This window comes from Uloborus diversus, chromosome 8 (assembly GCF_026930045.1).
Source record: "Uloborus diversus isolate 005 chromosome 8, Udiv.v.3.1, whole genome shotgun sequence".
NCBI lineage: Eukaryota > Metazoa > Arthropoda > Arachnida > Araneae > Uloboridae > Uloborus > Uloborus diversus.
In genome coordinates this window covers 15,394,284-15,408,118 of record NC_072738.1, presented here as the reverse complement: position 1 = coordinate 15,408,118, position 13,835 = coordinate 15,394,284, and the positions used below count along the sequence as shown (strand labels likewise).

Here is a 13,835-nt window from a genome sequence, read left to right as displayed (position 1 = left end):
TCTACCCTAGCTACCTTTTACAGGACAGACATCACCGAACGAGTCTTAAAAAAGAGAGAGCGAATCTCAGCTCCGATCGCTATTAAATAGTCTGTCCTCATCATTATTCACATCAATGCCCTCACGTCCACGCAACCAATGAGGATGCACCAAGTGGCAGAGACGCCTCCCTGCTAAGCCAATGGCGGGAGTCTGTTACGTCACCCTTCCGATCCGATCACTCACTTCCGATTCACTCGGATCGTTGGTCCGAAAAAGCATCGGTTGATTATCTTGAAGTTCAGTTACCTGGGCAAAAGTAAGTGTAGAGATATTTGTAGAAATTCTATTTCTAACACCCTTTTCCATATCAGCAGAATGCGCCCTGCCCTTCTTTTAGATCGCGAAATGCGCACCGCCCTTTTCAAAAATAAGAAATTGCACCCTGTGTTTTTAAAAAGATGCCTCAACCATCGTTTCGACCTGCCGTGATATCGGGGCAATTTTATTTGTCTAGCGATCGTCTGCAGAAACACCCATGTCTTATCCTTGTTCCCAGAATTTCACCCTGAAAACGGCCCCATAAACAAAAGGGGAAGCAAATACCTAGGCATAAAAGGGGATGAGATTCTCAGAATTCAAACAGGCTTATCAGTAGGAAACAAAGGCATGTTTTTCCTTCTACTGAGGGTGGGTTTTTGAAAGGTTGTTGGAAGGAGTAGGGTCCTCTGGGAAGGGAGAGATCTTTGTTTCATTCCTTCCCATCCTTGATCTTCTGAGAATCAACAATGAGAGAGGGAATAAATAGGGCATTTTCCTAACATTTCAGCCGTTTTTCGTTTGCACATGGAAATTAGGCTTAGCTAATTTTAGCGCATTGCTAGTGATTGTGTAGTAATCTTTTCACATCTGTTTCTGGAAAGTTTACTTTCTGATTGTTTCCTAAGAAGAACATAGTACAAAGCTCACTGGGCTAAAATACAAGGGTATTTTTTTAATATCTTAGATTTTTAACCCCCATCCCCAGTGCCCTCCCCACATAAAAAAAAGCGTTAGAAATGGAAACATGGGCTGACAGGGCTTTCTTGCAACTTGCTACCACTGCATTTTTGAAGCACTGCACACAGTATTTTAAGTTATTTATTCTATTTGAAGTGTAATATATTTAAAAAAGGAGAATTTACACTCATCACGATTTTGACGTCTACTAAAACACTTAATGGCACAATGCACATTACTAGGCAGTTTCTTTCGTAGGAAGGGGAGATCAGTAATTAAATACTGTTCTTAAATTGAAATTCAAAGGGTTTTGAAATGCCTAGAATTTTTTTTAAACTCTTATTGGTAGTTAAAATTATGGCCTGAAAAGTGTTGAAAAACTCTCAAAGCCAAGTTTCAGCATTAGCTAAATATTCCTATGGAGTGTGGAAAATGTGCTTAGCTTAGTTGGCATTTGTGTGTGTGTGTGTGGGAGGGGGGGTTGAGCTAACCCTATTCTGTAGACAAGTGCGTTTTCTGGATGAAACCATATTTAATACTAAAGTCAGTGGTGACGGCGGTCAAGGGGGGAGGGGGTCATGGTGCAGACTAGACTGTTTCAATTTTTGCGCTCTACTTTTTGAGTGGTGCATCATTGGTCTTAGGTGGGGGACACTGCGTTGAAATAGTGCCCTTTTTTTAAAAAGTGCCCCTTTCAAAGGCCAGCACCCTGCTCTTTTTTTTCCTAGAGTGAACACTAGAAATTTCCGTTTCAGCGAAATGAATTTATAGTCCCAATGTAATTGCTGTTAAATTGTTTAAATTCCATTACAACAATATTCTTGTTAGAGCGAACGAAATTAGTGGTCCCTTGAAATTCGTTGTAACGGGATTTAACTGTATTTCAATCACGTATATTTTGAAAACAGGAAAGTTGCAAAAAATTAGATTCCCACCATCGGATTCAGTGCCTTGGATATAAGAACCCATGTTTTTAAAAAAAAATCTAGTAAAACAAGTCCGTTCTGTCACATGTAGAAAATTATGTAAATTTTTCTTCCAGGCACGATCGAAATCTCTTTATGTCAAAATTGTATAGCACTACAGAATATAAGAATTTCAAAAATGTGGACATTGTAATTGAAGCCGTTTTTGAAGATATTGGCGTTAAACATAAGGTTATCAAAGAGGTGGAGCAACACATACCAGAACACTGCGTTTTTGCATCAAATACATCAGCTTTGCCTATTCACAAAATTGCAGAAGCCTCAAAGAGACCTGAAAAAGTAAGATAGATTTTCGATTCTCCTTTATGATCCTTGTTTTCTTTCACTTTTACTTTTTATTAATGCATTTTTGTATTCTTCAGGTTGAAATGGTTTAAGTATGATGCTATTTGTATTGTATAAAGGTTCTTGAATATGCTATGATTTTTATCTTCATTCAAAATTTTCCATATTTCAAAACTTTTATCCAATTTTAGTTGCCAATTTACTCACACAGACTGATATTTCCCATATAAAAGAAATATTGTTAGTAGACTGGGCTTAATAAGTTATGGGTCATTCTTCAAAAAGTGTAACTTTTCTGTCACATGTCTTTTACAGTAAAAACGTTAAGGAACATTTAACAATGATTTTTAATTTCATCAGAAATATATCTATTTAAACCACCAACAAATTTTCAATAATAATTTTTATTTTAGTATATTTTTGGTTTACAATATAAGAATTCTCACCTCCGTGTGTGGCTGTTAATATTGCTTAATAACTTGTTTAATGAAAAGTATATACTTATTTATTTATTATTCCTTTCAGAAGTGTCTCAAATACTAATTGTTTAAGTATATTTAATTTTTTAATATTGTGTTTTAGTTCGTTTTAGTAGGACAAGGAATCATGTCACACAATAAATTCTCACCTCTATTACCTAAACATAAAATGCCATTCCTCATTAATACGTGACAGTAATGACATTAAATTTTATTTTCCATGATACAAGGGAGCCCCCTTGTTTATTTTCAGCCATAGTTGAAGTTGTGAGATTTTTATCGAAAAAGAAGAAGATAGATTTTGCTTTAAAAGCTTAGTTTGGTTATTCTGAATTCTCACCTCCGTGAACTTGAACTTCATGGATGTAAATTAGTGTAAAACAAGCTGATGTGTGCATCACATGACTTTCCTTTTATACCAATTTAATGATAATAGTTATAGATGCCTTGAAGTAAGCAAAGAAACGCTTTAAATATTTTTGCCCCAAGTTTCTTGCGAACTGAAGCAAACAAACGTTTTATACAGGTTAATTTTCCCAATATTGGACATTTTAATGTGACTCAATGATTAACTCTATAAATATTGCCAATAGTGGCCAAAATGAGACCAATTTTATTTAAAAAAAAGACTGCAATTTTTTGTCGCCAAGTTGGCGAAAAAACCAGGCGACTAAAAGCTTGGCAAAGTGTTGCCAAGGGTTTGCCAAATTATAACACCACTTGAGTTTGCATTGATATTAATAATGTTTTCCCTCCCTAAAAGATGTAAATGACCCCTTTATTAACATCCGAATGCAACCAAAAGGGGAGGTGCACAACTAGACCCCACTAGGAGTCGATGTACCAAATTTCAACTTTCTGGGATATACCGTTTTTTGAGTTATGCGAGATACATATACATACATACGTCACGAGAGAACTCATTGTAATTAATTCAGGGATTGTCAAAATGGATATTTCAGGTGTCTATACATTCTTAGACATGTATCCACGTATGATCGGGTTGGAAAAAAAACTCAACATTCATTTGGGGGCGAGCAAAATGGAAATTAAGGCCTTTTTCGTGAATACAATACTTTCTTTACTTTCTAAAAAGAAGTAAAAAGAAGTGAGCATGTTTTCATATGCTTAACATGTGCAGATTGTAGCAGCAAAGAAAAAAAAAATTTCCCTGAAAAATGTATCTATTAGGCCTATATTAATAGAAAATTCCTCACCTCCGTGACAGACCTTATCAATGTCATTATTTCTGAGGTGAAAATAAATGATGGAGGGGAAATACATCAATAATAGGCATTCTACCAAAATTATAAATTGCCAGTATATCCTCAAATTTATTAAGCTGTACTTAAATTAAGAGAGCTTGATATTTTGTTCCCACTAATCATTCAAATAGCTGATTGTTTGCACAATTAACAAAATTACTACTTTGATAAATTAATTGGTCTCAATTTTTAAATATTAAAAGTATTTTCTTTTTTTTATTTCCGTGAACAAGGCATTTTTTTTCTTTTTTTTTAACTTATGAGTAAAATAATTGGAACTTAACTGGGCCATTGTTTATAGTTACTTCTAGTCGATAACACTTTCATGTAAGAATGAAAAGAAAAAAAGAAAACAAAAGGTTTCGAAATTGAAAACATTTGCATTCAAAAGTTACGTTTTCTGGAGAATGACCCTTATGTGAGAATAAAGTTAAACAGAAATCCAACCAAGATTAATAGATTGTAGATGACCTGTAAAACAACTATAAGTTTTTTTTTAACCACTTTGAAAAGAAAATATGCATTTTTTAAAAATTGATTTTCACTTTCTACCTTGTTTTGATTGCAACACACAATTAGTGCTGTCAACAGGGTATCGGCGTACCCAGAAAGTCATAGGTTTCGACCATGTGCGAATTAGGTCAAGGAAAATCATGATTTTCAGCAAAAAAAAGCTTAAAAATCATGGCAACCTTACAATTGGTTATGGACTTTTGGCTTTGAAACCAACACACTTGCCAAAATTTACGTATTAAGCAGTAAATTAATGCATTTTAGTTGTTTTTTCGATTTTACACTTCAGCTTTCATTTTTGTCTCTTTTCGAAATCTGATTGCATTCATATCTGTATAACTCTCTCGTTTTTGTTTACTACGTGGTTCTAACTCTTGGACATTAATAATTTTGCATTAACCATTATTTTTGTTCTTGTGTTTTATATTGTGTAAAAGACTTGCACACTTGTCATTTTGCCATGTCCACCCATATGCATCAATATTAATTTAAGCCATTACCACTAGTAAAAATTATCATTCAGTTTCATCAGTGTTCTTAAATTTATGAAGATTTTAGAAAGGAAAATTAGTCTTAAATTAATTTAGGATGTTTAAGATGACAATAGAATATGAAAACTATGGATTTTATGATGTAAAATTTTGTAAAAGTCGGGTAATGTTGTGAATTACTCAAATTGAAGAGTTATTTACTTTATTTGTATGTAGCCTTTCCTAACAGTTTGGAGAGCATATCATGCAAATTAATTATTTAACATCTACCTTCTTATTAATAATATACTAACAAAACATTAAATAGCAACTTTTTTTAAATGACTTTCTCAGATTTCAAAATTTTACATCCTGCTATTAATTTCAATCATTTTCAAGTATGGAAGTTATTTTGATATATGCAAGCTTTGGATGACAATTTTATAATTTATTGTATTTTTTTTTTTTTTTTTTTCAAATTATTTATTGAAAAAAAATCTCTTTTAAGGATTCCCTGTTTGCCAATAATTTTTTTTTATATTGTTTCCACAAATTTGAAGATTCCTTTATTAGGAAGTTCATTTTTACTTTAACTCTTTTAATCTATATTTTGAATGATTCAAAGAAGATTGTTGTGTGTTAGAGGTTTTTCAGAGGAAAAAATTAGTGTTTGTGTAAATTTTAAACTGGATCATTTTTGTATGATTTGTCAATTACCGAAAATTACAATTGTTGACTGTATTAGAGTTATAAATGCCTGTTTTTAGAAACAGATATTACATTTTAAACTTTAAGTACATGTATGTAACAGCAACTAACCTTTCTTGCATTATTATTATTATTATTTTTTTTTTTTTTTTTCTGTTTTTTTAGTTAATCTCGGCTCATTAAATTTTTCCACAGATAAAAGGGAATTTACTATTCAAATTCAATTTCAGAAATTAACTTAAAAATAAAAGTGATTCAGAAGATTAATTCATATTTTGTTTTGTCTGAGTAGAAATTCATTCAAAATAGGTGTTCATATGAATGAAAAGACTTTAATAACTTTAAGAACAAGTTAGCATCAACAGAGTTCCCACACGTACTTAAAAGTGCTTTATTTCAGTAACCTATTTTTTAAATTCTTTAAAGTGCTTAGTTTCGAGTAAAAATTCTTAATTACTTTCACAAGAAGCTTTATTTATGAGTTTTTTAAGCAAGTCCTTAATAAATGAAAAAAATTGTGTTTTCTCTCCTTTTTTTCTCAACCATCTCTCTCTGTTTAAGTTTAAAGCCCATTGTTTACATTTTTACTGAAATTTTAAATTTTTATGAAATGCTAAAGAAGACATCCGTCTTTGTAAATGTTTTGAATGTATTTTATTTTTCAAAATTGATATCTATTAAAGATTTTTAAAGAGCTTTCCCTGCTCTCAATTTTTTGTCACCTTTTGTTTTCTTTTTAAAATTGATCATGTATATTTTACTGCTCAAAAAAATTACCCGTCTTTGTTCATATTTGAGTTAGATTGAACAGTTATTTCGATTATTGCAAACTTATCAGCTTTTATGCATTAGCAGAATTCCCAACTACCCCACATTTTGCAGTTTCTCTGAAATAACTAATTCTGCATGGAAGTTAGTTTGCTTTGCATTTCTTGCCAAAATTCATTAAGTGAACATTTTCAAGCCATCATGCAGATAACCATTGCCAAACACCCGTATTTTTCTGATGTGATGTTTCTCTGTCAGGATTTTTGCTGATTCACATATCCTTCTTTTTCTATTGTCCCTTGTAGTATTATAGTTTTTAATAATAATTTAAAGTTTTGAAACTTTTACTAACTTCAAAAACTAATATTATTCAGTCTTTTCAATTTTCATTATATTTTGTTTTTTACTTCCTTTTACAAAAAAGGAAGTATTGTATTCGCAAAAAAAATTTCACTCAAAAAATGACCTTAATTTCCATTTTGCTCACCCCCGAACGAATGTGGAGTTTTTTTTTCAACTCGACCACACGTGAATAAGTGCCTAAGAACGTATAGACACGCGAAATATCCATTTTGGCGATTCCCGAGTTAACTGCAACAAGTTTTCTCGTGACGTCTGTATGTGCGTATGTATGTTTCATAACTCAAGAACGGTATGTCCTAGAAAGTTGAAATTTGGTACATAGACTCCTATTGGGGTCTAGTTGTGCAACTCCCCTTTTAGTTGCATTTGGGTGATTCCAAAGGGGTCTTTTGCCCCTTTTTGGGGTAAAATCATTGTTAATTTCGATGTAAACTCAAATGGTGTTATAATTTGGCTGACACTTGGCAATATATCGGCAGTCTCTTGGTCGTCAAGTTTTGTCGCTACCTTGTTGACAAATTTGGCGATTTTTTTTTATTTTTTTTTTAAATTTAAATGAGGTTTTAATTTGGCCACTGTTGGTGATATTTAGAGAGTAAACTATTGAATCACATTAAAATTGCCAATAATGAGAAAATGACATTAAATTGGAGTAAAAGGAAGTCATGTGACCCACACATCAGCTCGTTTATAATTATAATGACACATGAGGCAGTGAGAAGCAAAGGAATGTAAGTGGGCATTTTAAAGTTTTGGGTAAAACATATTTAAAAATAACGTCTTCAGTAGGCTTTTATTCAATTTTTTACCAAATTATGCTGTACAGCAGTACCTACCAGGGCTACTAGTACCATCTCTTGCCCCAAGACAGTGGAGAGGTTACTCTACTGTTTGTACTGGTTATCTCCAAATTTTTAATTTTGCCACTTGTGCATCCCTTTGCTTCTCACTGCCTCATATGTGTGCAGACAAGGGAAATCAAAGTGACTTAGTTTTATAAATGTTTTATTAATTAATTGCTAATAACTACTTTTATGCTAGTGTTTTATACTATTATCAGAATACAAACACAAACCTTAAGTAAGTGACTTTATTTTTAAAAAAATGATTTTTGTACACAATATTGAACCGTCCTTAGTAAATCAAAAAACGCTCCTCAAAACCACCGTAGATTGCTCTCAAATTATTTGTTTAAGATTTACAATCCTATGTTGGGCTAAAATTTTGCATTTTTACTTTTTATATGCGTTTTTGTTGCAGTGTTTTTCCATTTCATTTTATTTAAATTTATGTTTTTATTTTGTTATTACTGGAATTTCCAGGAATCGGGTATGATACATTGAGGAATGAAAATCTTATGCTTTATCAAGAATCCAAAGAAAATGCCTGAGTTAGAAAAAAATAAGGTGCTTTATATTTATTTCGCTTTTGGAGTGAGAACCCTAACAATGCAATTGGAAAAATCTTTTTCTTAGTCAACTGTTTTATTGTTCATCTGTTACCTTTTATTTAATGTGTTCCTCTTGCTTTTGGAATTTGTAAATTTATCTCTCATTCCTGTAGTAATTTAAGCAAAACTATTCATGTATTTGTTAATTTGTATCGATGAAATATTCTTTACATTTGAAGTGTTTGTGTTTCAGGTAGTTGGTATGCATTACTTTTCTCCCGTTGATAAAATGCAGCTGCTTGAAGTTATAACGACTGATAAAACTTCAACTGATACAGCAGCGACTGCTGTACAAGTTGGCTTAGAACAAGGAAAAGTTGTCATAGTTGTGAAGGATGGACCTGGTTTTTACACTACAAGAATTTTAGCTCCAATGTTATTTGAAGTTATTACCATGATGCAGGTAGAGTAATTTTGATGTGTAGACTGGGCAGTTTATTTGTATCAAGACTTTTATATGTTTTAGTGAATGTCGATATCTTACAGTAATTATGGACCTCTAATAATATAACATAATTATGTACCTATAGTAAAAAGTCTCATCAATGCAATCCATGTTCAATTTGCTGGGCCGAAACCCCATAGTGGAGTTCGTACAATGCGTTGTGTTATGATTTGGTGGACTTTTGGACTGTAGGAATAATAGTTGGATTCATTTTTGCACCTTGAAAGTTTATTAAATAAAATAGTACATATACAGTTCTAAACTAAGCTTAGATATTTAGTTAGGAGTTAAATATTTATATTCAAAACATTAAAGATTTCAATAATTAAGTACATCATGATTCTGCTCTCCAAAGGAATTAAACTTTAATCTACTGGTTTAAATTAAGTTGTGGGAAGTGGGAGCTAGTATTGTACGTACCAAGATTTCGGTCCTTTCTCCATTAAGTCATCCAAAGGCACAGCGCGTTTCTATCATGACTCCGGACAAACGTCTCGGAGAAACGCCGAGCTCTCGAAAGATCTTCTCCCCTCAAAACTCTGTCTCCTCTACCTTCCAAAACTATCTCTTCTCCTCTCGAAAAATCTTAACTCCTTGTTTTATACTGGGGGATAAAGTTCCCTGATCGGGGCACATTCTCTGGGGATCATAGTTCAACATCTGGAGATCCAGCTTCCAGGAAAACCCTATGCTTTATGGGGTACGGAGTGTCGCAAAGTGCCAGAATGGAATTTTGTTATTCCCAAGTCTTCTATTTTATGGGCTCGAAAATGTCAGAACTTCAGAAGTTATATCCTGCAGCTATGACTCGGAAAGGGGGAAAATGTTTGAAATGTCCGAAAGAAGCTAACCCCTTTTGACCCACTGCGGGTGTCACAGAAAATTCCAAGTGTCGCTTACTCAAAACAAGCGGAGGGAAACTTTCCCGCCAAAATGTGTTTATTTCTAACTCTCTATTTTATGAGATGCAACTGCTCGGGTGGTCTGAACTTATTTCCTGCACGGGAAAATGTACCGCCGCGCCGCGACAAAAAGGTCAACTCTTCTTAACCTAAAAGACGTTTAAAAATGCGAGGGAGGCTATTTGTAGCGGAATGAAGGTTCAGGGGATAGATATCCCTTTCCAGGCATGTGGGGAAGAAGGTCAAAATCGGCCCCACAAATTGGTTATTCCAAACAAAATACTTGTAAAATTTCTGTATTTAAAACTCGCAGTCTGGACAGTTTATTTGTACCAGGAGTTTTACATATTACAGTAAATATTGATGTCTTACAGTAATTATGGACCTCATATGCTACACAGTAAAAAGTCTTGCCCATGCAGTCCATGTTCAATTGGAAAATTTGGTTATTCCAAGCAAAATACTTGAAAAATTTGGAAAAGTAAAACTTGCATTGTGCCACCTCTAACTCTATCAGCTGCTGTTTCGCCAATGCCAATTGCTGACTTTGTACTGTACTATGTAGTGTTTCTTAAAAGCACTATGCAGAGATTAGTAATTGTTTCAATAGAAATTGTACAGTGTTGTTACTTTGTTAAATGCTATAAATTATATTATGACATTGTTACAGCTAATTATATGAGGCAGTGAGAAGCAAAGGGATATAAGTAGGCTTCATAAAGCTCCTTATGAAACATGTTTAAAGTTCAGATTCTAGGTAGGCTTTCATTAAATTATTTTTCCAAGTTATGCTGCATATCAACACCTACCAGAGCTACTAGTACCATCTCTTGCCCCAAGACAAAGGAGAGGTTCTCCTACTACTTGCACTGGTTATCTCCATTTTTTTAATTTTGGCACTTTCATCTTACTTCCTCATGTGGGTATCAAGAATGAGATTTAAGATTATTTTCCTTATAAAAGTACTTTCCTGATTAAGCCGAAACTTCAGTTATTTATCCAAACAATGTCTGGTCCGCCCCCCATCCCCCTCTAACCTATTTTATATTTATTACTCATTTGGTTCCCAAAACATTTCCCTGATCCACAATAAGTGAACACTAATTTGAAGTGTAACTTGATGAAGTAAACTAAAACATCTTTTTTTTTTCTTTTTAAATTAGTATTTTCCAATGGTTTTATAACTTTTGTTAGTGTACCAAGGATAAATGTATGATTAAATGAATATAGTGTATAAATAATTTTTTAAATTATGAGTTAATAATTGTAAGAGTAGTTTTAACTGAAAAGTTTACCTTTTCACAAAAATGTTTCGTCATACTTGCCAACTTTTACGGATCATCCGTAAAATTTATAAATGTCACTTAAACTTTACGGGCTTAGGGATAGACCCCCGATTTTTACGGTTTTTAACTATAGTTCACTTTAAAACCATTTTTTCAATCAAATCATAAGTGTATGCTTAAAAAACTCTGCAAAAAAGAAAATATTTCAGATTCGCTTGAAAAGTAGCTAAATAAAGCGTTCCGTTCTTCCAAGGTACATTCTAAGCATGACTAGCCATTTTGCCTTGTCTTTTCTTCAGAGCATTTATGCAACTGCAGTGTTTCCAGATTATGTCAAAATCACCCAATAGGTAATTTTTCCCCCTAACTCGCCGCAGAAGGAATCTGTTTCAATCCGCTTGCTCTCTGACCTATCTGAAAATGCCTGGCAACCCTAGCCACTCCCAGCTTTATTTCTGTGAGCTCATTGGTCGTCTCCAGGGCTGTTTTCGATGCAGGGGTTAAGAGCGAGGTGCTGCGGAACAAGCTCTGAAAGACGTGTGTTTGTTTTGTATCTCGTTGTACAAATGGAGTCGGGGGGGGGGGGGGGAGCAAAGCAAAGTTTTTTTCTGATTTTCAAGTAGACAAGGAGTCATATACTGTTGAATTTCCATGCATAAAAAATTTAATAAGAAAGAGGGGAAACTTGTATATTGCAAGATTTGTGAGTGACTTTTTGATTGCTCACGGGCTGTCAAAACAATGTATAGCGCAATGTGACTGGAGGGGTCCATTTGAAAAATGTAGAAGCGGCTGAGAAGAGAGTTTTTTTAAGTAAGGCAAAAAAAGCCACTGCTGCTTCATTAAATTCAGCTGCATTTTCCAAAAATGCTGAAGTTGTTAATTTTGAAAAGAATTTTTAAATATAAATGCATCTTTTTATCTTGTAAAATGTAAAGTAGTATCTACGTGGTAAATTATTATTTTTTTATACTTGAAGTATCATTTAACATCAACATTTGTTTTATAAAATTTTGCACAATATAATAAATTGACGTGTAGTTTCAATATTTGCTTCATTATTGATTGAAGTTTACTCAACTTTGTCTTTTTGAGAGGTTGAAAAAATAAATATCTTTCTAGGAAGTGAAATTGTTTTGAGTTATTATATACAGGGTGGTTATAAAATAATGTGAGGTGTTCAGAGCCCTCTAGCAAGTCAAACATGGCCAAATTTCATGGGCGTACATAGCAGACCACGAAATTTCGATTTCTGCAATAAAAAAATAATACCAAAAGGTCATTACCAGGGGAATTTTGGCACTGCAAAAGTATACTGCTTGCTAACACTAAAGAATTAAATGCCATAAAATGCAGCACTTATCAAGTTTTTTACTTACAAATGTTTGTTGCTTACAAATGAGGCTCAATAAAACCATCAACAAATTTCAATTTGTAACAAGAGAAGAATAATACCAAAAGTCGTCAGGAAGAAATTTCGGCGTAGAGGCAAAGATTTTTTTGTTCAATAATATTTTCTTGAGTTGAATAAGAAGGTACACCACCCCACGTTAGGCTTTAGGTACTGAGTATATGGCGGCAACATTTCTTTGATAGCTGTTTTATTAGTCATGCATTTCTTATGGTATGGCCACTGTGATCGCCCAATCTTTCCCCTTGTGAAGTTTTGCCATGGGGATTTCTTAACGGTGTTGTGTATCTAAGATATGTTCCCGATATCTTAACTTTGAAAACTCAAATAAAGTTACAGGTAGGAAACATTAATCCCCCTCCCACCCCCTCTCCCGGATGTGTGGAAAATATTGTGCATTGTATGTAATAAATGGAAAGTACCTCTATGTGGATCAGTAAAAATCAGCAGACCTCATTTGTTTGTGAAAATCATACTTTGTGAATAAAATTGAAATATTTTGTCAGTTAGCATTTCATTTTTCAATATTCACAGTAATAGACCTTTTCAACGACAAAATTTCTGCTAGTATCGATTTTTGATACTAATTTTTTTTTATTTCAAAAATCAAAATTCCATGGTCTACTGTGTACACCCATAAAGTTTGGCAAATTTTCGTCCAATACTTCACTTGCTAGAAGGCTCTGAACACCTCACGTTATTTTATAGCCACCCTGTACTTCTAAAAGATTGCTATTGGCAAAATTATATGAATGTTCATTTTTATATTTAATTAGATTCTGAATTGATTTCCATAAACTGAAATTAAATTTAATGTTTAAATTGCATTAATTAGCTGGGTTTTAATAATGCACTTACATGATAAATTTTATCATGCATTATATTCATATGTTAGTATTATGCATGCATAATCTAATGGGTTTTTACATCAATTAATTTGTCCCAGTTTTTTAAAATGCTTCATGAAAAGTTTTACTGATGGGTCATTCCATACAAAATGAGCAAAATTCGCAAAAAAGTGGTGGCCGCATGGTAACAGATTTTTATGAAGTTTGGTATACAGGTTTCTTTTATTCCTATATAAAAATATCTAAAATATTTTTGCTTAAAATTTTTTATTTGAATAGTTACATGCGATTGAAAATTGGTCAAATTGAACAGCATTCTCATAAATGCTAAATTTTGCTTTTTTGAAGGCTTGTATCTTATTAACTATTTAATGAACACATAAAAGTTATATGTTGTTGCAATCTATGGAGTAGGGTAATTAATCTGATGTCAGTAAAATTTTCAAAGTTAATATAGTTAACTTTTAACCGAGTTTCAAAAACTGAAAATATTTCAATTTTCTCATAATTAAGCATTTTATTTGATAATCTCAAATCTTTAAAAAATGCATTAGCTTTGATGAAATTAATACCCAATAATGTGCTAAAGTATCATAAAAGAAATACCTTACTTTTGAAGTTGTATTAAAACTCCTTTGTCTTCAAAATCAGTTTTAAACTTAGTGTCATTTTGTAAAA

At 32.8% G+C, this 13,835-nt stretch overlaps 1 protein-coding gene across 1 annotated transcript in view; it reads left to right on the top strand.

The window, feature by feature from the left end:
* The window catches only part of LOC129228182 (trifunctional enzyme subunit alpha, mitochondrial-like), a 57,439-nt gene that overhangs the window by 32,597 nt on the left and 11,007 nt on the right, over positions 1 to 13,835 (top strand). The window contains exons 11-12 of the mRNA XM_054862843.1: positions 2,021 to 2,243; positions 8,459 to 8,668. Coding sequence (XP_054718818.1) covers positions 2,021 to 2,243; positions 8,459 to 8,668 — 433 coding nt within the window. The remainder of the gene's footprint in view (positions 1 to 2,020; positions 2,244 to 8,458; positions 8,669 to 13,835) is intronic.